The following is a 20,741-nucleotide window of genomic DNA, read 5'->3' on the forward strand; positions in this document are numbered from 1 at the left end:
TATTTCCTTTTTTCTTTTTCTTTTGGTTTTTCGTGACAGGGTTTCTCTGTGTAGCTTTGGAGCCTGTCCTGGAACTCGCTCTGTAGACCAGGCTGGCCTGGAACTCACAGAGATCCACCTGCCTCTGCCTCCCGAGTGCTGGGATTAAAGGCGTGTGCCACCACTGCCCAGCTCTTTTTTTTTTTTTTTTTAATTTTCATTCAAAGTGTCCAATGCAACCCCTGGCAGATGTCTCCAGCACCAGGGTGACACTCGACTTGAAGCCTGGGAGCTTGAGGGCTGGAATCATCGGGGTAAGAAATTCCTGTGAAAAAACCTCAGCGCCCACATTGGTCACTAGTGTTTCTGCCTTGTGAGCCAGGGCCGTGAGGTTTTGGGTCACTATTTTTCATTCCCTCCAAGATAGACTCCAGAGGGACTTAGGTCTTTATGTTTGTTTTGTGGGCTGTCAGTGGAACCCAGGGCCTCAGGCATGGTGCTTGTGTGTTCTCCCAGTGAGCTCAGAAACTAGTTTTGTACTGGAATCAGCCCTCCCAACATGTCAGACCCATCCATGTATGTACTTTCTATCAATGTATTTCTGTCTAATCCCCGACAGCTAATCTGAGTCTCCCCTACCAATTCTGCGGTGAGCCAATAACTCAGAATTAACTGGTTGGAGGCTGCTATCCTAGAGCGTGAACAGCCCGGGCACAGACATACCATGGGAGCATTTCCACCTATTGTGCAGATAAATTCACATATTCATATTCCCCCCCCTTCATCTTGTGTGTGTGATGGCGGCAATATGTGCATGCATGTACAAGCCAAAAGTGTCTTCCTAAATCACCCTCTGTTTTCTTTTTTCTTTTGTTCTTTTTGAGAATTAATCTCAGGCTGGTGACATGGCTCACTGAGTAAAGGTGCTTGCCAACAAGACTGACGACCCGAGTTCAATCCCTGAGGCTCGCACGGTAGAAAGAAGTAACTCATGCAAGCTGTCCTCTGATCTCCAAATGCATGCCTCGACACTCAGCAAAAATAAATAAAAACAAACAACAAAGAGGTAGATGACACATAAATGTGCAATTTAAAAGACAGACGAGGGGCTAGAGAGATGGCTCAGCGTTTAAGAGCACTGGCTGCTCTTCCTGAGGTCCTGAGTTCAATTCCCGGCAACCACATGGTGGCTCACAGCCATCTGTAATGAGATCTGGCACCCTCTTCTGGCGTGCAGACAGAACACTGTATACATAATAAATCTAAAAAAATAAAAAACAAACAAACAAAAAAACAGACGAGTTCCTCTCTAAGCCTGGAGCTCACACATTCCATTAGGCTAACTAGTAAGCCTCAGGGACTCCTTGTCTCCACTCCCGCAGTGTTGGAATCACAGGCTTACTCTGATATATCTAGCCTTTTATATGGATGCTAGGGATCCAAACTCACCTGCTCATGACTTTCCTTACTGGGCCATCTCCCAATATCCTCTCTCAATTCAAAAGCTCTCTCTATTTGGACCTTATTTTATAGTGTGCATGTGTGGGTGTGAGCTTCCTTGCCGTAGCATCGACGTGGAGGTCAGAGGGTAGCTTGCAGGCATCGATTCTCTACGTGTGGATCCTTGGGGATACAATCAGGCTGTCAGCTTTGGCAGTAGGCACTTTCACCCACTGGGCAATCCTACCAGCCCCAGCCTATCAATTATCTTTTTCTTTCCTTCCATGCCAGGGATGGAACCGAGTGTGGTGATTGATAAATTGTGTACCCTAATAAACTTGCTCGAGGATCAGAGGACAGAGCCAGCCACTAGATTAGACACAGAGGCCGGGCAGTGGTGGCACACACCTTTAATCCCAGTACTGGGGAGCACACACACCTTTAATCCCAAGATGTGACGGCAGGGCAGAGAAAGGTATACAAGGCGTGAGGAAACAGGAACTAAGGCAGTTCAGCTGAGACCCCTTCCGGTGAGGACTCAGAGGATTTCAGTCAGAGGATGCGAGGAGTTGGTGAGGTAAGAGGTGGTGGCTGTGGCTTGCTTGCTCTGTCTCTCTGCTCCTCAAGGCAAGCTTTAATAGGGTACACAATAGATCACCACAACCGAAAGCCTTGGACACACCACACAAGCACTCTAACAGCCGACCTCATCCCCCAGCCGCAACAGATAACTTTTCATCGAGCCATGATTTCTTCTCCAGCGTTCTGATCCATGCGCGTGGTCTCCAGACACTTTTAAGCCCTTGCTGAAGAAGCGAGAGAGAAAAGAAAAACCAAAAGCGAGCACAAGACGGAGGAGGCCAAAGGAAGAGAAGCAGGCAGTCGACGACTCCGCAGTGACACTCATTCCTTTATTGTCAACCGTGTTCATCTCAACAGGGCTGGGGCCTGCAGGCTGCCGGCAGCACCTCGCTAGGGTGCATTCCAACTGAACAGAAAGGCTCCGTCCTAAACCAAGGGGACAGAGGCTCATTCTTTTTATATATATATATATATATATATATATTTATATATTTATATAGTACATATGTCCCAGACAGTCATATGTATAGAGTGACAAGAACGGGCCACTTGGTACCTTTAATTAAAGACCATAGCAACAGACAAGGAAATTTGGTCCTTATTAAGGCCCTTACTTTGTCAATCAAATGTCTGATACATTAAAAAAAAAAAAGGTGGGGGAGAGACAGACTGAGATCCAGCCACCTCTGGTGGCTCTGTCCCTAGGGTATCTTACATTGAGTGTAGCGCCCCCTGCACAGGTAAACACGCACAAACACACACACATACACACACACACAAACGCACATATACAATACCACAGGCAGGGGTGCCTCCTCTGACCACACCTTGGGCCTAGCCCTCAGTCTGGGGTGCTGAAGTGGGGTTTATTGTGCTATAAGACTGTGAGGGACAAGGGACTCAGACAATGTGGAGTCAGTGTGTCCAGGTGATGAGTGGGGTGGTACATGCAGCTTCAACTACAAATGACAACGCGGTTGGGGGGAGGGGAGGTGTCCCGCGCTGCCCAGGTCACATAGGGAGATTCCTACACACAACTCCTGCCCCAGATACAGCTAAACCTCTGATCCGAATCCTGAGTGTCAAATAATCACAGGGCTCTGCTGGAAAACTGAGATTTCCTTGAAGGACAGACAGCCGAAAGGCCCAAGGGTCTAGTCCAGCAGAACAGTAGAAAAACACAACAGTGGAATTAAAGCAAGTGATCCTCAGCCGGGCAGTGGTGGCGCACGCCCTTTAATCCCAGCACTCGGGAGGCAGAGGCAGGCGGATCTCTGTGAGTTCGAGGCCAGCCTGGTCTACAGAGCGAGATCCAGGACAGGCACCAAAAACTACACAGAGAAATCCTGTCTCAAAAAAAAACCAAAAAAAGCAAGTGATCCTCAGAGGAGAACGTGATTGGTTTCAGAAGAGCTTAATTCCCAGAGAGGAGAGAATGGCCCGCTGCCCTTTGCCACACACAAAACTTGCGGCAGATCTATCAGCTTCGTGCATTACATCAATTACAGACCTGCGCATAAGCCAGGGAACGAGACTCCCAACATTAGGGCATCTGAAATCCTAACTTCCCTGTTCGCTCGCACCACTGAAATTACCCCTTACCACCCACCAAGATATACATCTTAAAAATAAATTAACATAGTTGGCAGTACGATCCTTACTATTAAGAGAATTTCGTTAATTTTTCAACCAATAAATAATAATTAAGTAGTAAACTGTTCAGTGTTGACGGCAGAAATGACAATTCCTAATCCAAGAAGTGGTGTGCTCATCAACATCTTTTGGGTAGCTCCAAGGCTTGAAAAAGATTAGATACAGGGCTAGGCTTAGTGGTACACGCCTGTAATCCCAGCACTCTGGAGGCAGAGGCAGGAAAATGGCTGCAAGTTTCAGACCAGCCTGGTCGACACAGTGAGTTCCAGGCCAGCTAGGGCTACATAGGGAGACCCTGTCTCAAAATGAAACAAAGCAAAACAAAACAACAGAAACAGAGAATCGTGGATGTTCCCTAGAGACACATCAGGAAAGCAATGTAAGGGAAGGAATGTAAGTTTGTTGTAGGATAAATAGAACTGGATGATTTTAACTTAAATTTAAATATTTAAATTATTTATTTTCTCTCTTTTTTTTTTTTTTTTTTTTTTTTTGCTATGGAGCCAAGGAAGATCTTAAACTTCTGATCTGCCTACCTCCATCTCCAGGTGCTGGGATTAAAGGTATGCATGCACCACCATACTCAGTTTAAACCTGAATGTAAGAAACGTATTTAATCTTTAGTTATTTGTAGGTCAGTGATGGTAGGTGGGTATGTGCATGTGTGTGCAGGTCACTGCAGAGGCCAGAAGAGGGCGCCAGATCCCCTGGAGCTGCCTAATGCGGATGTTGGGAACTCAACTCGGGTCCCTCTGGAAGAGCAGTAAGTGCTGTCAATCATGAAACCATCCCTCCAGCTTTGATTTATTATTATTATTTTTTGAAATAAAGTTTCCTTATATAGAATGGGCTATCCTCACTGGCAATTCTCCTGCCTCAACCTGAGCGACTATAAGCAACTTTGTGGGATTGCATATATATAAAAACATTTTAAAAATAAAAACTGGGTATCACAGCTCACATCTACAATTCCAGCACCTGGGAAGCCATGGCAGGAGTGCCTGAAATTTGTGACAAGGGCAGGCCACATAGCAAGTGGAGGTGAGGGCTACACAGAAAGGCCCTACTGAGAGAGAGAGAGAGAGAGAGAGAGAGAGAGAGAGAGAGAGAGAGAGAGGAGTTAGAGATAGCTCAGCAATTAAGAGCACATACTGCTCTTCCTGAAGACCTGAGTTCAATTCCCAGCACTCACAACCACCTGTAACTCCAGCTCCAAGGGGGTCCATGCCTCTGGCCTCTGCATCCATGTATACAGACACACATCGTTTCAAAATAATACAAATAAATCTTAAAAAAATACGTTTTATCTTGCATGTAAAAAATAAAGGTCAATGAAAATTAACTTTTTAAAATAGAAATTTACTTATCACTTGCAATACCTGGAGACATTTTGGGCTGTCACAGAGGAAGGTTAGGAAGGGCCGGTCCACACAAGTAGTAAAGAATGGATCAAGTTTCAACAAAACAGTGTCCCCCCCCCCCCCCACCGCAAGATGTGACTAAGAAATAGGGGTAATAGGTAAATCTGGTAAAGATTGTGCCTGCCTGGGTGTGTTTCTTGTACTAGCCGGAGGGGAAAAGCGAAGGATTTTGCTATCTGTATTTAGTAAGGGACAGAATGACACTGATTCTTTCCACTGTGGACTGAGATCGGACAGCTTCAGGGAACAGTGACCAAGGCAGGAGGAAGCCACATCTCGCATGAGGACAGGCGGTTTGTTCACCAAAGGAACTTCTTGGAGGAGACGGAAACAAAGGGACCTGAGGGGGCCTTCCCTTGTTGACAGTCCATGCTGTTTCCACACCGCTCTGTTTCCTGCAGCTCTCATGGGGGCCACAACCGTTTGGTTCACAATTCCCAGGACAAGGGTGGAGAGGGCGGGTAATGGAGTGGAGCTGGGGAAGCCAGGAGTTCTTGCCAAGGCTGGAGAGCCCGGGGATGAGTCTCGGTGAGGCTACCGAAAGTCCTTGAGAAAGAACCCTGGAAGAGTCTGGGACCCAGAAAGAGGCGAGCGAGATTCAGTCCACCAGGAGTGCCCGCCCAATGCCATTAGGCTATCGCTTGCCCTCAACGGACACCAGCAGGTTCCCAGCCCCAGAAAGCGTCACGGGCTGCTCACCGTCAGACAAGAAGATGGAGACTATGCAATGGACGGGTAAAGGAAGTACTGTCTTCTCAGGCACTAGCCATCTTCCCTTCTGGAGGCAGCTGACATGAAGAGGAGCTTTGGGGCCTGACTGAGGTGGCTACCCAGTCAGAAGAAGGAGGCTATGCAACAGCGACCATGGCAGGCCCAGGCAGCTCAGGCGAGGGGATCTCTCCTCACTACCCAAGCTCCATGAATAAATAACATGAATTAAATAAAGGAGACACGGAAAACCAGCAGAGGCACCATCTGCCAGTTTCTCACCCCTTCACACACACTAGTATACACACATACACACACACGCACGCACACATGCATACATACCACGCACACGCACCAAGCATCAGATGCGATGAATCAGGGTTGGCTGCCCTGCCCTAGGAGTCTGTGTGATGGGCAGCCTGACTGAAGGCTGTCAATCATGGTCTACCACTGCTGCGGGGTGCAGAGGAGCGGAGGCCGTGGAGGCATGAGCGGTGGCGGGTGGGGGCCGCTGAGGACTCTGGCACCTGGAGACAAATCAAAGGAGAGATGAGAAACCAGAGGACAGAAATTCGAGGTTTTTCCTCTCTCTCTCTCTCTCTCTCTCTCTCTCTCTCTCTCTCTCTCTCTCTCTCTCTCTCTCTTTTTCTTTTTTTTTTTTTTTGAGACAGGGTTTCTCTGTGTAGCCTTGGCTGTCCAGGTACTAGCTCTGTAGACCAGGCTGACCCTGAACTCACAGAGATCCTCCTGCCTCTGCCTCCCAAGTGCTGGCATTAAAGGCGTGCGCCCCCACTGCCACACTGCCAGGTTGTTGTGCCACACCATTGCACCAGCGTATCATGCAGACAGGTCACCACTGTGGATCAAAGGGTGACGTTTTCCTTCCCCTCCCCACATTCTCTTTCGGTGGCCACTCAAACCCTCTCCAGCCTTGACCAACCCAGGCACTCCCACTGCATCCTAAAGTCCAGGGCTCACTTTCACCACGGTGGTACTAACCAAGACCTTGACTTTCGCACTTTCGACGTGGAAGGTCTTTCCAGAAAGCTGTCCAACCTCATGAGCCTCTCCATGTGTAGAACCCGTGGATCTTGTTCTTGGTCATGAGAAAATTCCATCTCAAAGATGGCCGGTGGGGAAACATCCAACTCCAAAAACATTATATTTTCAGCCTGCGGTAAAAGGATAGATACATCAGACGTGAGCAGCAGCCTGTCTTCCGGGCACACTGGATCTTGGGTATCACAAGGATGATGGGATACTTAGAGGAAGCACATGCTGTAAGCATCCCTTCTCCTTGGGTTTCTCTCCCTTCTCCGGCTTCTACTTCCCAGCTCCTTACCCTGTATCTGGGATGGGACCCCATTGCCATGGCAACCCGAGCATACTGGCTGATAGGTCTCTTGTAGCCCACGGCAGAAGTTGGCCGCTTCTTCATTTGACTGTTATTCCTAGAGGGAAAATGGAATATTAGACTGAATTTACTGTTGGTTTAGTGGACTTTTAGATCTTCCCGGACAGGATCTCATGCAACCCAGGGTGGCCTTGAACTTGTAGCTGAGGATGACCTTGAGCTACTGATCCTCCTGCCTCAACTACCAATGCTAGGATTATAGTCATACACCACTACGCTGGATTAGAAGTGATTTCTTCAAACACAAAGAGCAAATGGCATCGTGAGAAACGCTAATCAGGTAGCTGGGAGGCCCTGTGGACTTCAGGTGCTAAAATTTCCTTGTTCCAGTACAACCTGACAGCTTAAACTGGTGTAATGTAAGAAAACACACACCTTATCTGTCTTACGTCTCTCATTTTTTTTCTCACAGTAAAAAGGGCTGATCACATGCTGGAATGAGGACCCAAGTTCAACCCCCAGAGCCTATATGCAGTGGTTTGAATGAGAATGGCTCATAGATTTGAACTTTTGGTCACCAGGGAGTGGCACTATTTGAGAAGATTCGGAGGTGTGTCCTTGTTGGAGGAAGTGTGTCACTAGGGGTGGGCTTTGAGGTTTACAAAAGTCCAACCCAGGCCCAGTGGCTCTCTCTTCCTGCTGCATGCAAATCCAGATGTAGAACTCTCAGATGCTTTTCCACACCATGGCTGTCTGCATGCCGCCATGCTTCCTGCCATGATGATAATGGACTAAACCTCTGAAACTATAAGCCAGTCCAATTAAATGCTTTCTTCTACAAGAGTCGCCATGGTCCTGGTGTCTCTTCACAGCAATAGAACACTAAGTGTTGTGTGATATTTTGATCGCATTCTGATCCTCCCAAGACTGTCAATAAAGTTTGTTTTGAACCAGAAGGGGGAGCTGGGATTAGAGTTTAGTTGGTAGAGTTTACGGAGCATGCATGAACCCAGGGTTTGATCCTAAGTACTGCACAGACCAGGTGTGGTGGTCCAAGCCTATCATCTCAGCATTTGGGAGGTCGAAGAAGGAAGACCAGAAGTTGAAGGGCGTCTTCAATTACATTGGGAATTCAAGGCTAGCCTGAAACCCAGGAGATTCTAAAAATAAACAACCTGTCACCCCAAAATCCAGACCAAATAAAAGTTGGAATCTAAAATGTAAAAAGTCAACATCTAGCCGGGCGGTGGTGGCGCACGCCTTTAATCCCAGCACTTGGGAGGCAGAGCCAGGCGGATCTCTGTGAGTTCAAGGCCACCCTGGGCTACCAAGTGAGTTCCAGGAAAAGGCGCAAAGCTACACAGAGAAACCCTGTCTCGAAAAACCAAAAAAAAAAAAAAAAAAAAAAAGTCAACATCTAAACAAAAGCAGCCAAGAGTGATACTTCTTGGGGACAGAAGCAACCCTTACTTTGGAGTCTTCATCAATAGGATGGCAAATATTGTTGACCAGCTCCGTTATGACTGGGTCAGGCCTGGAACCATCCACACAGTATCACGGCAACCTCACAGTTCTGCATGGCAGACATTATTATTTCCATTTTACTGACTGAAAGTCAAGTTCAGCCGGGCGGTGGTGGATTTAGTCTTAGCACTCAGGAGGGAGAGGTAGATGGATCTCTGAGTTCAAGGCCAGCTTGGTCTACAGAGTGAGTTCCAGGATGGCCAGTGCTACACAGAGAAACCCTGTCTTGAAAAACCAAAAACCAAAACAAAACGAAAGTTAGGTTCAGAAGAATTAAGAGTGCTTTCCCTGGTCAGGGGTGGTACTTGGGAGGCTGAAGGATCAAGGTTGACTTTGAACTACATGCTGTATTCAGGGCCAGCCAGGGCTATAGAGTGAGAGGCTAACTTAGAAATAAATACACAAATAAATTAAGTAACACAAATGTCTCAAAGTTGAACATGGTAGCATGTCCCTGAAGTACCAGCCACTTGAGGAGCCAAGGGAGGAGAATCCTTTGATGACAGGAGTTTGGGGCCAGCCTGAGAAATACAGAAAGACCGGTCTTTAAAACCAAATCAGGGGCTGGAGAGATGGCTCGGAGGTTAAGAGCACTGACTGCTCTTTCAGAGGTCCTGAGTTCAATTCCCAGCACCCACATGGTGGCTCACAACCATCAATAATGAGATCTGGTGCCCTCTTCTGGCCTGCAGGTGTATATGCAGACAGAGCACTGTATGCATAATAAATAAGTAAATCTTAAAAAAATATAAATAAGCTGGGTGGTGCCACAAGCCTTTAATCTCAGCACTCGGGAGGCAGAGGCAGGTGGATCTCTGTGAGTTCGAGGCCAGCCTGGTCTACAGAGTGAGTTCCAAGACAGGCTCCAAAGCTACACAGAGAAACCCTGTCTCGAAAAACATACATACATACATACATACATACATATATATATATATATATATATACATACATACACACACACATATAAACCTATATATACATATATATATGAAATCAAACCAAATCAAACCAAACCACTTTCTCCTGTGGCAAAGTAGGGACCAAAAATTCAGAATTTAAAAAAAATTATTTCATTTTATTTATGTGAGTGTGCGAGCATGTGTGCACACACGATGCACGTGAGCCATGGCATTCGTGTTGAGGTCAGAGGAGAACTAGTGGGTGCTGCTTTTCTCTTCCTACCGTGTGGGTTCCAGGGACTGAACTCACGTCCGCGGACTTAGCAGCAAGTACCTTCGCCGGCTGAGGCACCTCACCAGACCCCAGATTCAGGATGTTTTTAATCCAAGTCCAGTGTCCTTCAACCGTATTGTCATGATTTTGCAAAAAATCTATCATGACTGGGATTGCAGAGTCCTCACGTCACAATATAACTCTGGACTAGAAACTAGGAGCTGTGGGCCATTGCCAAACATATAACCCTTAGGAGATACTTTTTCTGTAAGTATAACGGAAGCTTAAGGTTTTCTTATTTTTGTGGTAGAATTGAACCCAGGTCCCCAGACATGCTAGGTAAATGCCCTACCACTGAGTTATACCTCCAGCCCTAAAAAGAAAGCTTATGAGAAACTAAAAATGTGTGCTGATAAGCTGCCATAATAGGCAAAATTTGGCTTTCAAGGCAACTTTAACCAAAACTATGGCAGTGAAAGGGACAGAAAAAAGGGAGAAGGGGACAGACTTCCCAAATAAGCTGACCTGTCTAAACACTGTCCCACAGTAACAATGATTCCTTGCTTTGGAGAGGGGCTTGGGTGGGGGTGACTCTCCAGGCCAGAGTCATCGAATGAGGGAGGCTGCTTCTAACAAAAGCGTCCCGAAGGAACAGCATGACCTTAGGTAATTCCTTTCAAACAATGTCTTTCCACTCTGGGGAATCATCAGTGTTCTCATCCCAGACACCACAGGCCCCAGCAAAGCAGTAGGACAATGCCCTGATGTTTTGCATGCACTCCCGGAGAGACGAGGCTTTTGTGTTCTCAGCCCAGCTTGAGTCATGTGTTGTGAGTTTCTGGGAGCTGACTGGGAAAGAAAGAAGGGGGCTTCCTTCTACAGCCAAGATTCCAGAGCATCCCGGTGTGAGGAACACCTAGTTCAAGGCCTTCCCAGCCCCCAGCCCTCCCCCCCACCCCTCACCCCCGTTGTGAAAGCAGAGCTAATGGGGCCTATCATAGCCTGGCACATGGGGGGTAGCCACCCCCCCCACTCCCTGCCATCAACCCATCCTTTGGGGTTCCCTGTGGACTCAAAGTCACAACTTGGACTTTGATGATGAATTGTTTTTTTTTTTTCTCTATTTTAATCATCGACTGCTTTCAAAATTAAAAAGAAAAAAAAAGAGAGAGAGAACAAGGAAAGGGGTCTGCAAAGACAGCTCAGTGGTTAAGAACACTGGCTGTGGTTCTCCAGAGGACCCAGGTTTGAGTCCCAGCACCACGGACACAGTGGCTCACAGGGGATCTTCTATGCTCTTCTGGCCTTTGTGGGCACCAAGAAAGTACACGACGCACAGACATACAGGCAGGCAAAAACACTCATAAAATACAAAATAAAATAAGGGAAAGAAAGAAAATAACTTTTTAAAAATTATCTCAGTTGGATGTGGTTGCACACTCCTGCAATCTCAGCACTGGGAAGGCTGAACCAGAAGGATCAAAGCTAGCCTGGGCTACGCAGTGAGACCCTGTCTCAAAAACAAAATCATCTAAGTATGGTGGCCCCATGCCTATAATCCCAGAGTTGGGAGATGGAGGCAGGAGGATCAGGAGTTCAAGGTCAGCCTAAACTACATAAAAAGGAAAAAGGGGGTGGTGGGCTGGAAGTATTGCTTAGAGAGGTGCAGCCTGGCTACATAAAATCCAATCTCAAAAACAGAAAAGAAAAGAAAAAACAGCCACAAGAAAGAACAGTACATACAGGCAAACGAAAGAGCCCGAAGTTTTGGAGGAATGACCAGCCTTCAGGCTGTCCAGTACCAAAGAGAATTCTGTCCTTCTGGGGCTTTGCTTAAGAAGGGTAATGGATGTTGGGGATCTCTCCTGGAGCTGCTGTCTCCAAACCCCATCCCTGAGAAAGCCCACCACACAGCAGCTCCACCCCCAGAGGGTATTTCAGGTGCCGAGACTTCCCCTCATGGTTCCCCTTCATGGCTCCTCCTCTTCCTCTGGGGCCACCCAGGAATGTTCTGCTCAGATTAAATCTGGATTTACTAATTCGGCCTGAGCTGACTTATCACCTCGGTGGCGGTGTTACTACCAGGGGATTTAAACTTTTCAATGGAGTGCTAGGGAAATAGCTCAGTTTCTAAAGAGCTTGCCCAGTAGACATGACGGCAACTTGTGGGAGTCAGTTCTCGCCCGCCCTCCACCATCTGGTCCTGGGGATTGAACTCAGGTTGTCAGGCTTAGCTGCAGGCACCCTTATGCCCTGAGCCATTTTGCTACCCCCTAAATATTATTTAAAGGGGCTTTTCTCACACTGGAGAGATGGCTCAGAGGTTAAGAGCTCTGGCTGCTCTTCCAGAGGTCCTGAGTTCAATTCCCAACAACCACATGGTGGCTCACAACCATCTGTAATGAGATCTGATGCCCTCTTCTAACATAAAGTGCAGCCAGAGTCTCATATACATAAAAAATAAGTAAATAAATCTTTTTTTTTTTTTAAGTGGCTTTTCTGGGGCCAGTGAGATGGCTCTGTAGCGGTAAAGGCACTTGCCATGAAAGCCTTGTGACTAAGTTAGATCTCTAGAGTCCATGTAAAAAACTAGCTCCACAGCCAGGCAGTGGTAGTGTATGCCTGAGATAGGGTTCCTCTGTACAACAGCCCAGGCTGTCCTGGAACTTGCTTTGTAGATCAGGCTGGCCTCGAACTTGGGAGACAAGAGGCAGGTGGATCTGAGTTCCAGGCCAGCCTGACCTACACCTCGAGTTTCAGGACAGTCAAGGCTACACAGAGAAACCCGGTCTCAAAAAACAAAATGAGGGTTGGAGAGATGGCTCAGTGGTTAAGAGCACCGACTGCTCTTCCAGAGGACCTGAGTTCAATTCCCAGCAACCACATGGTGGCTCACAACCACTTGTAATGAGATCTGGTGCCCTCTTCTGGCCTGCAGGGACAAAAGCAGGCATACTGTATACATAACAAATAAATAAAAGTTTTTTTTAGAAAAAAAACAAACAAACAAAATGAAACAAAACAAAGCAAAAAAGAACCAACCCCACAAAATTACCCTCTCACTCCCAGATGTATGCTAGGAGACATGTGTGGCCATACACAAATCATGCACACACTCATCCATACAGAATAGTAATACATTTTAAAAAGAAAAAGAAAAAGTTGGGACTGGTGAACCCTCTCAGCAGGTGGAGGCCCCTGTGCCTCCGCCTGGCAACCTGAGTTCAGTCCCTGGGACCCACACGGTAGAAAGAGAGAACCAACTCCTGTCGTCCTCCGACATCCAAACGACTGCTGTGGCATGTGCCCCTACCCACCCACACCCAACACACAATTAAATGTAATAAAAAAAAGTTAATAAAAATTTAAAAAGAAGAAAGTGACTAGCTGGGATTTAAAAAAGATAAAAAGTATGTTTTTAAATAAAATTAAGTCAGAATACAAAGGAACAGGTGTCATCAGGGGATTGTCATACGTATGTGTCATGCGCTGTTCTCATTTGTTCCCTCCCTCAAAACAGGGCACAGTGTCACCCATACAAGGAACCCCAGCACTCATGAGGCAGGAGGATTGAAGTCAGGAGTTCAGAGCCATCCTGAGCTACACAGTGAGTTCCAGGTCAGCCTTGGCTATATTGCAGGACTAAAAAAAAAAAAAAGAAGAAAGAAAGAGAATGAGTATCCCTTCTATCTCAGTTCCAGAAGAACACCAAACAGGCAACTAAATCTGATCTCAGGGAGGGAGGGAGGGAGGAAACATCCATAAATTACATAATTAGGGAACTGGAGAAAAAATATATACCTATAATAGAATTCTCTCAGTATGAAACTTCCTAAACGTGATCATTGTACTGTGGTTGCTGGAAGACAATGTTTTGTTTTGGTTTTTCCTTTTGAGATAGGATCTCTCTGTATAGCCCTGGGCTGGCCTGGAACTTGCTAGGTAGACCAGGCTGGACTCAAACTTACAAACTCACACAGATCCCGCCTCTGCTTCCTCAGTGCTGGGATTAAAGGTGTGCACTACCACACCTGGTCCAAAATGTAGTTTAAAAGTGAAGAATGCCACCACTGAAAAGCCTTTACTTGTACATTTGCTGTTTCCAACTGGTATCACATCTGGGTGCGTGGGGTCACACTTTCAGAAAGCAGATAGATTAAACAGGCATGTAATGCACTGAGGCGCTACGGACCTCGTACTAGCTTCCACCCCAGCCTTGGGGAGGCTGTTGCCCTGCGTGGTAGTAGCATCCCTAGAATACAGAGAGTAAAGAATCCGGAGAAGTACTGTCCCTCCAACGCTCTATACAGGTTGGTCCAGCTGGGTGAGGCACTCTGTTGGGTTTGAATATTCAACCTCGTTCTATGCGGCACCCAGCAGAGGGCGCTGCATACCTAGCTATCTGACGCAGCGGCACCCAAGGGCTCAGCTCCCTGGTAGAAACAGGTGGAACTGCTGAATCACCCAACTGAGAAGCTGGAAAGACTGCATCAGGCCTCTTTGGTGCCCGGGTCTGGTACTTCTCAGTCTTTCCCTCCGGACCATAAACTTAGACTATGTCTGACTTAACCTTCTGTCTGCATTCTTACACAGACCAGACACACAGCAGCGCCGGCCGGGCAAACATTAACAATTGTTGCTATTTCTGGCAATCAACAAAAGCACAGATGTGTATCCATCAGAACTAGCCAACTATCACACTGGAGCTATTACACTGGAAACAGAGCTGCTTCCCCCCACGCGCCCCTCCTCTTACAGGCCCAGGGAAACGCTTCCTTCATGGAGACCCCATACAGGGTTAGACCCTGGGAAATCCATCCTCCAGGTGCAACTCCTTTATCCAGTCCCCAAGGCCCAAACATCTGTCTTTCTGCAGACAGGGCCTCAAGATCCTCATTCACCACCCACAACCCCAGGAGAGGCACCCACAACTCCAGGAGAGGCACCCAAGTCCCTAGGTCCAGACAAATGGCCGGAAGGACTCACACTCCAGCTGGCACCAGTGGCTGGAACTTCCACTGCTCCTCCTCACAGTCCAGGAAGAGGCGGGTTCATGATCTTGTTCTTCTCCTCAGGGGGGATGAAGTTCTCAATGATGAGGTACCTGGGAGCAGGAGAGACAGAAACGGGAAGTGGGGGAGGGGAGACCTGTTACAAAGGCAATGGCGGGGCAGAGGGAAGGGATGCCATCGCTACAGAAATAATGGAACTGTTTCTAATGCAAAGGTTGTGGGCTGGGGGCCTTTAGGGTTATTTTCCACCAACGCTCAGCCTGCACTTTGGCAGAGGGAGGTGGAGCCATCAAACTAGGCTAAGGAAGGGGGACAAACTTAAGAGCTGACCTATCTCCTGAGCCCCAGGTTCAGTGAGAGACCCAGTCTCAAAAAATTAAGGTGAAGGGAGATAGAGAAAAACCCTCCCCAATGTCATCCCCTGGCCACCACATGCTAATCATAGGTATGCACACACACACACATATACACACACACACACACACACACACACACACACACACACACACACACACGACATACAAGCTGAGCAGGGTGGCCCTACCCCTGGTAATCCAGCAACTGGGAGGCTGAGGCAGGAGGATAGCTGAAAGTTCCAGGACAGCTTGAGCTACAGAGTAGGACCCTGTCTTATAAAACAACAATGCCGGGCAGTGGTGGTGCACGCCTTTAATCCCAGCACTCGGGGGGGGGGGGGGGGGGGGGGGGGGGGGGGGCAGAGCCAGGCAGATCTTTGTGAGTTCGAGGCCAGCCTGGGTTACAGAGTGAGTTCCAGGACAGGCACCAAAACTACACGGAGAAATCCTGTCTCGAAAAACCGAGACAACAACAACAACAACAATAAAAGCAAACAGAAACTCAAACAAAGCGGGGGGAAAGGACACTCAAGTGAGTAGATAGTCAAGATATGGCTTTCAGAAGAATCTCTCAGAGAGGCCCTGAGGAATGTGGGGAGACATGGTGACCGAGAACCAGAAGAGGGGCCGGCCTACTTGAGCTTAAGTTCCCGGGTCTGCTCGTTCTGCGCCTCCTCCAAGTCCTGCCGCACGCGGATGTATTCCTCATGTTGGTCCTGGATCTCAGCCTTCACCGCCTGTAGCTTGGCATAGAGCTGGACATGCACAGATGTGGCTCAGAAGCTGCTCCCTCAGGCCCCGGTCACCTAGCCTGGCCTTTGCCAGCCGCAGGCTCAGCCCAGAAAGAGGCTGGGGATCCTGGTCTGAACTCAGAATGGCTGCCCATCCCTATGAATCAGGATGGGCTACTTCAAGGGCTGCCTAAGTCCTCACTGTGGTTTGGTCCCTCCCACCCACAGAAACCGTAGGCTGTTACCTGCACTCCCCCTTTCTCCCCCCGCCAATATTGGTATCACAGGGTATTCAAAAACAGAAGAGTGGAGATGAGCCAGGCGGCGTTGGCACACATCTTTCGTCCCAGCACTCGGGAGGCAGAGGCAGGCAGATCTCCGAATTCTAGGCCAGTCTGGTTTACAGAGCGAGTTCCAGGACAGGCAGGGCTACAGAGAAACCCTGTCTGGGGGTGGGGTGGGGGGAGTGGAGCCAGGACCCACGTCTCATTTTGGAGATCAGGGTTGGAATTGGAAGCTGAGTGGGTTGGGAAGGTGACTCACCCCACTCTCACCTATTTGGGAGTTCCCAAAAGTGAGGGCATGGGAGCCAGCAATGGCTTTCCCATTTCCCTCCTAACCCACTGAGTGATGTCCTTGTAACTGCTAGAGTGACTGGGCCTGGCCTGGCCAGCTCTGAGGTGGTCACAATAATCCCGGGTGCTCTCCTGGTTCTTCCCTGACTCCACACTGGAATTTCCTACCCTAGACCCCCAACTCAAGTCACCTCTTTCCATGAGTTTTGCAGGATCCTGGTGACCAGGTCCTTGTCCCTTGGCACGGTGGGGAGGATTTTGTTTTCCTCTCTGGGCATGAGTCAGCAGAGCCTTATCACATTTCATAACCCAGCTACCTTATCACATTTCATAACCCAGCTACCGAGGCTATGATTCACTGGTGACATCCGAAGTAGAAAAGTCAACCCTGACCGTGAGGATGACCACCCTGTAGACTGGAAGTGACCCCCTGACACCAGACTCCTGCCTCCTGGCTGTCCCCCACCCCATCAGCCCAGGCAGTATAGGTCAGGGGTTAGGCAGTGGGGAGGAGCCCTTGAGGCACCCTCTTTGGGCTGGTGACTCTTACGCAGCATCTGGTTTACCCTGACTCTCATCTTACCTTCTTGAGCTTCTTGGTTTTGACCTCCACCTCCTGCTGCAGGGACGAGTAGGTACCACGCAGCTCCATGGTCTCCTCATCTCGGAGCAGCATCTCCTGCTGCATCTCCCGCTCACGGCGTTTCTAGGGCAACGCACGGCGAGGGGGGTCACAACGGAAAAGCAAGGCACACTGGAGGGCCGCTAACGAGCACGGGGGCTGGCTTGCTTTGCCTGTCATAGGCCCTGGCTTTACCGTGGGTCCTGGGTATCAGGGGTACCCCATGGCTCATGTTCACTGTTCCTCACAATTCTAAGTGGAACACTGGACACGGAGCCCTCTTCTCAGCTCCTGTGAACAGAACTATGTCAGGTGTGGCCCTGTGGGCATGGAGACCCCAGCCCTAAGAGCTGGCATTCTCTGGGGACATTCCCTGTAGTGTCCTTGATGACTTAGGAAATAGCCATGCAGTTGGCAATGCAAGGCCCAGGAGTTAATGCCAGAGGTCTTGGGAAGGCTAGCTGCATGGAAAGCCTCCCTTTTCTCTCACCCAGAGAGAAGACCCTGAGCTGGTAGACCCATGGAATCCAAGTGACTTAGCCTGGGTTCTCGGCATTATAATTCCAGGATTCGAAGTCCAGTCTACCCACACATGACCTCACAGCCACATGCCTCAGGTTTTAGGGAACCTGAGACCTAGCTGCCTTACCTGTTCGGCAATCTCCTGCCGCTTCAGTTCCAGCATCTTCTGTTGCTCGTTGGTGTGATCCATGATGTTCCTCCCCCCAATGAGCAGTTTGCTTTCCATGGCCTGAGGACACAATGGGGTTCAGAGATGGGATTGGCAAAGGTCCATAGCATCCCAGTTGGGTCCCATGTGGTTCAGACTAACCTCAAACCTTCCGTGCAGTCGAGGACGACCAGTGCTGGGATTATAAATGTGGACTACCACATATAGCTTTATTGGTCTGGTTGGTTTTTTTTTGGTTTGTTTTTTGAGAAAGGATCTCACTATGTAGTGTTGGCTAGCTGGAACTTATTCTGTAGATCAGGCTAGCCTGGAACTTGTGGCAGTCCTCCTGTTTCTGCCACCTGAGTGCTGGGATTACAGGTATGTGCCATCATGCCTGTTGACAACTTAAGAGATCTCCTCTGTCTCTGACTCTCTCCCTCCCTCCCCCTTCCTCTCTCCCCCTCTTCCCTGTGGTCCTTCTAGAAGTGGACGTAAGGCCTGTCGGGATGGCGCCTTGTAGCTAGCTGCCAGTGGGAACTGGGTTTCCCCCTCCAGGCTCTAGGGCACAAAGCTTCTATTGTGGACAGGATCCTTAAGGATGAAAAAGAAGGAACCCCTTTGGGAATATAAGGCACCTGATCTCTTTGCTATGGATACGAAGGAACGGCTGGGTCACCATGCCTGTGAGGAGGGTGGGTGGCAATCTATTCCTGGCAACCAAGCCCCAGATGGCATGCAGCAGGAGAAGAAAAGGCAGTCACTGGGCAGCCCAGCCCTTGCACTGTGTGGTTCCTGACTCAGGAAGACAGCTCATCACTTGGGCAGCAGGAAATCTCGGTCTAATCTTGGGCTGCCGAGGGAATCAGAACAACCCAAGGAAGAGATTCCCCAGCAACAAGGGACAAAATGAGGCTCCAGAGGCTACGTGAGCTTTAGACACACACAACCTAAAAGACTCCTGCTCTGCCCGCTAAGCCAAAGGCCCTGCAAGCCACTCCCCTCCCTCCTCACATCTGCGGTATTAGAGCATCACTTCATTTCTGGACAGCTCACAAACACAGGCAGCACAATGTCAGGGGCTGAAGAGAACCCTCAACAGACATGAGCATCTTCCTCCCTTAAGACAGCTCAGTCTCCCCATGTAACAAAATGAAAAGACAAGAATAACTAGTCTTGACCACCTGGTTAGGAAATAACAGAGAGGAGAGACCCACATAGCATGTCCCCAGCCTCTCTGAGCGCTCCACGCTGTGTGAAAACCCCCACCCCATCAATGCCTTCAGTAGGTGCTCCTGGAACCAGACGCCGACACAATAATGGATCTGTTCAAAGTAAGACTCCATAAAATGCATTGTCATTGCTGCCAATAGGAGGGCACTTTCCCAGGCCGGACAACTGTCCTCTGATCTCATCGCCGGCCTCCTGGAAGGCTGACATCACCTTGAACCACTGGAAGAAACTGGCTGTCTCCCCACTGGAATTTTTCCCGGTGGAACCACGGACATGTCTGAGGGCTCTCAGAGCTGGGGTTGGGGGTGCGGCCAGGCCGGGGGAGGGGGCAGCTGCCTCTGAGCGTCACATCATTGGGAACAGAGCAGGACAGGGGTTACAGGACGCTGCGGGGAAGTCAGAGGTTGGCTTGTGCAATATGGCGGTGGACACAGGGCAAAGCCAGGCCAGTTGGAGAGGCGGGAACCTCCAATAAGCCCCATGCAGTCACAAAGACAAGGAGAGAGAGCGGGGGGGTGGGGGGGCGGGGGGGGGCTCTATCTAAACCTCTTCTTCTATGCATCAACTCACGTTCCTTGTCATGGGGTCATAGCATCTGGGAAACCCAGCAAAGTGGTGGTGGGATAGGTGTGACATAAAGCCCCCTACTGTTGAGGATCACAGGTATCTGCACACTCTCACACCTGGGCCTGGCATTTGGTCCAGTCTCCATATCTGGCACATTGCCCATTCCAGCCCTGCGTCTTTAGCTGTCCCTCAGCATTTTCCATAATTCTAGCATCCTTTACTCTTTGCCACTCAACAAAAAGACAATACTTCTCAAATTTTGCTGCCTATTGGAATCACCTGGGCAACTAACAAACCACCCAGACTCAGTGAGATCAGAGTCTGCATTTTCTGGGTCTGGGGATGTGGCTTGGTGGGTAAATGGCTTGCTGTGTAAGCGAAAGCAAGCCAAGTTTAGATCAACAGTGCTGAGAAGGGTGGGGAGACAGGAAGGTCCCTGGGACTTGCTGGCCAGCCAATCTAGGTTCGCTGAGCTCCAGGCTCACTAAGAGACCCTTCTGGGAAGTGATAGAGGAGGACATCACTGTCAATCTCTGGCTTCCATAGGCTCACACGAGCTTGCGCATCTTGTGTCAGCATCCACATGCACCAGCAGGGACACACACACACACACACACACACACACACACACACACACACACACACGAATCTGCGTTTTCCTAGGTCCCCCGGTGACTTATGTGTCCCTGTGTTGAGGACTTTAGGAAACAGGACCAGCTACAAGAAGAGCAACATGTAGATCGTGCCTGCCTGCCTAGCCTCTGGGAGTTCTTCCAAACTGGGACACAATTACTGCAGCATTAGGGAAGCCAGTGGCCAGGACTTGAGATGTTAAAATGCCGCCCCCCCCCCACCCCAGAAGGTTGTCCATCACAGGTTATTCTACATTGTATGGAATGTGGGGATGGGGAAAGGGCAAGATCTTACTCACAGAGAGGGAAGTGGGTCAGGGTAAGGAAACACAGGCATTTCTCTGAATGGAAAAATGCCTAAGTGTGGGATGGCAGAACTGAGCTCTGCTACAAATTGTACAAGGAAGCCGGGCAGTGGTGGTGCACACCTTTAATCCCAGCACTCGGGAGGCAGAGGCAGGCGCATCTCTGAGTTCGAGGCCAGCCTGGGCTACAGAGTGAGTTCC

At 49.1% G+C, this 20,741-nt stretch overlaps 1 protein-coding gene and 1 long non-coding RNA gene across 2 annotated transcripts in view; one reads left to right on the forward strand and one right to left on the reverse strand.

Moving 5' to 3' along the window:
* Nucleotides 1-4,992: 4,992 nt before the first annotated feature.
* Nucleotides 4,993-20,741, reverse strand: part of Kif3c (kinesin family member 3C) — a 35,665-nt gene continuing 19,916 nt past the window's right edge. Inside the window, 8 exon segments of the mRNA XM_052746049.1 lie at nt 4,993-6,310; nt 6,783-6,955; nt 7,126-7,234; nt 14,824-14,885; nt 14,887-14,941; nt 15,842-15,960; nt 17,095-17,217; nt 17,783-17,884. Coding sequence (XP_052602009.1) covers nt 6,217-6,310; nt 6,783-6,955; nt 7,126-7,234; nt 14,824-14,885; nt 14,887-14,941; nt 15,842-15,960; nt 17,095-17,217; nt 17,783-17,884 — 837 coding nt within the window. The 3' untranslated portion in view covers nt 4,993-6,216.
* LOC128115408 (uncharacterized) lies at nt 7,242-9,564 on the forward strand. The gene is made up of 2 exons (XR_008220150.1): nt 7,242-7,477; nt 7,610-9,564. It is a non-coding gene; the product is annotated as an uncharacterized LOC128115408 (long non-coding RNA).

The sequence above is a fragment of the Peromyscus californicus genome, unplaced genomic scaffold, assembly GCF_007827085.1.
Source record: "Peromyscus californicus insignis strain IS unplaced genomic scaffold, ASM782708v3 Scaffold_1__1_contigs__length_55948999, whole genome shotgun sequence".
Taxonomy (NCBI): domain Eukaryota; kingdom Metazoa; phylum Chordata; class Mammalia; order Rodentia; family Cricetidae; genus Peromyscus; species Peromyscus californicus.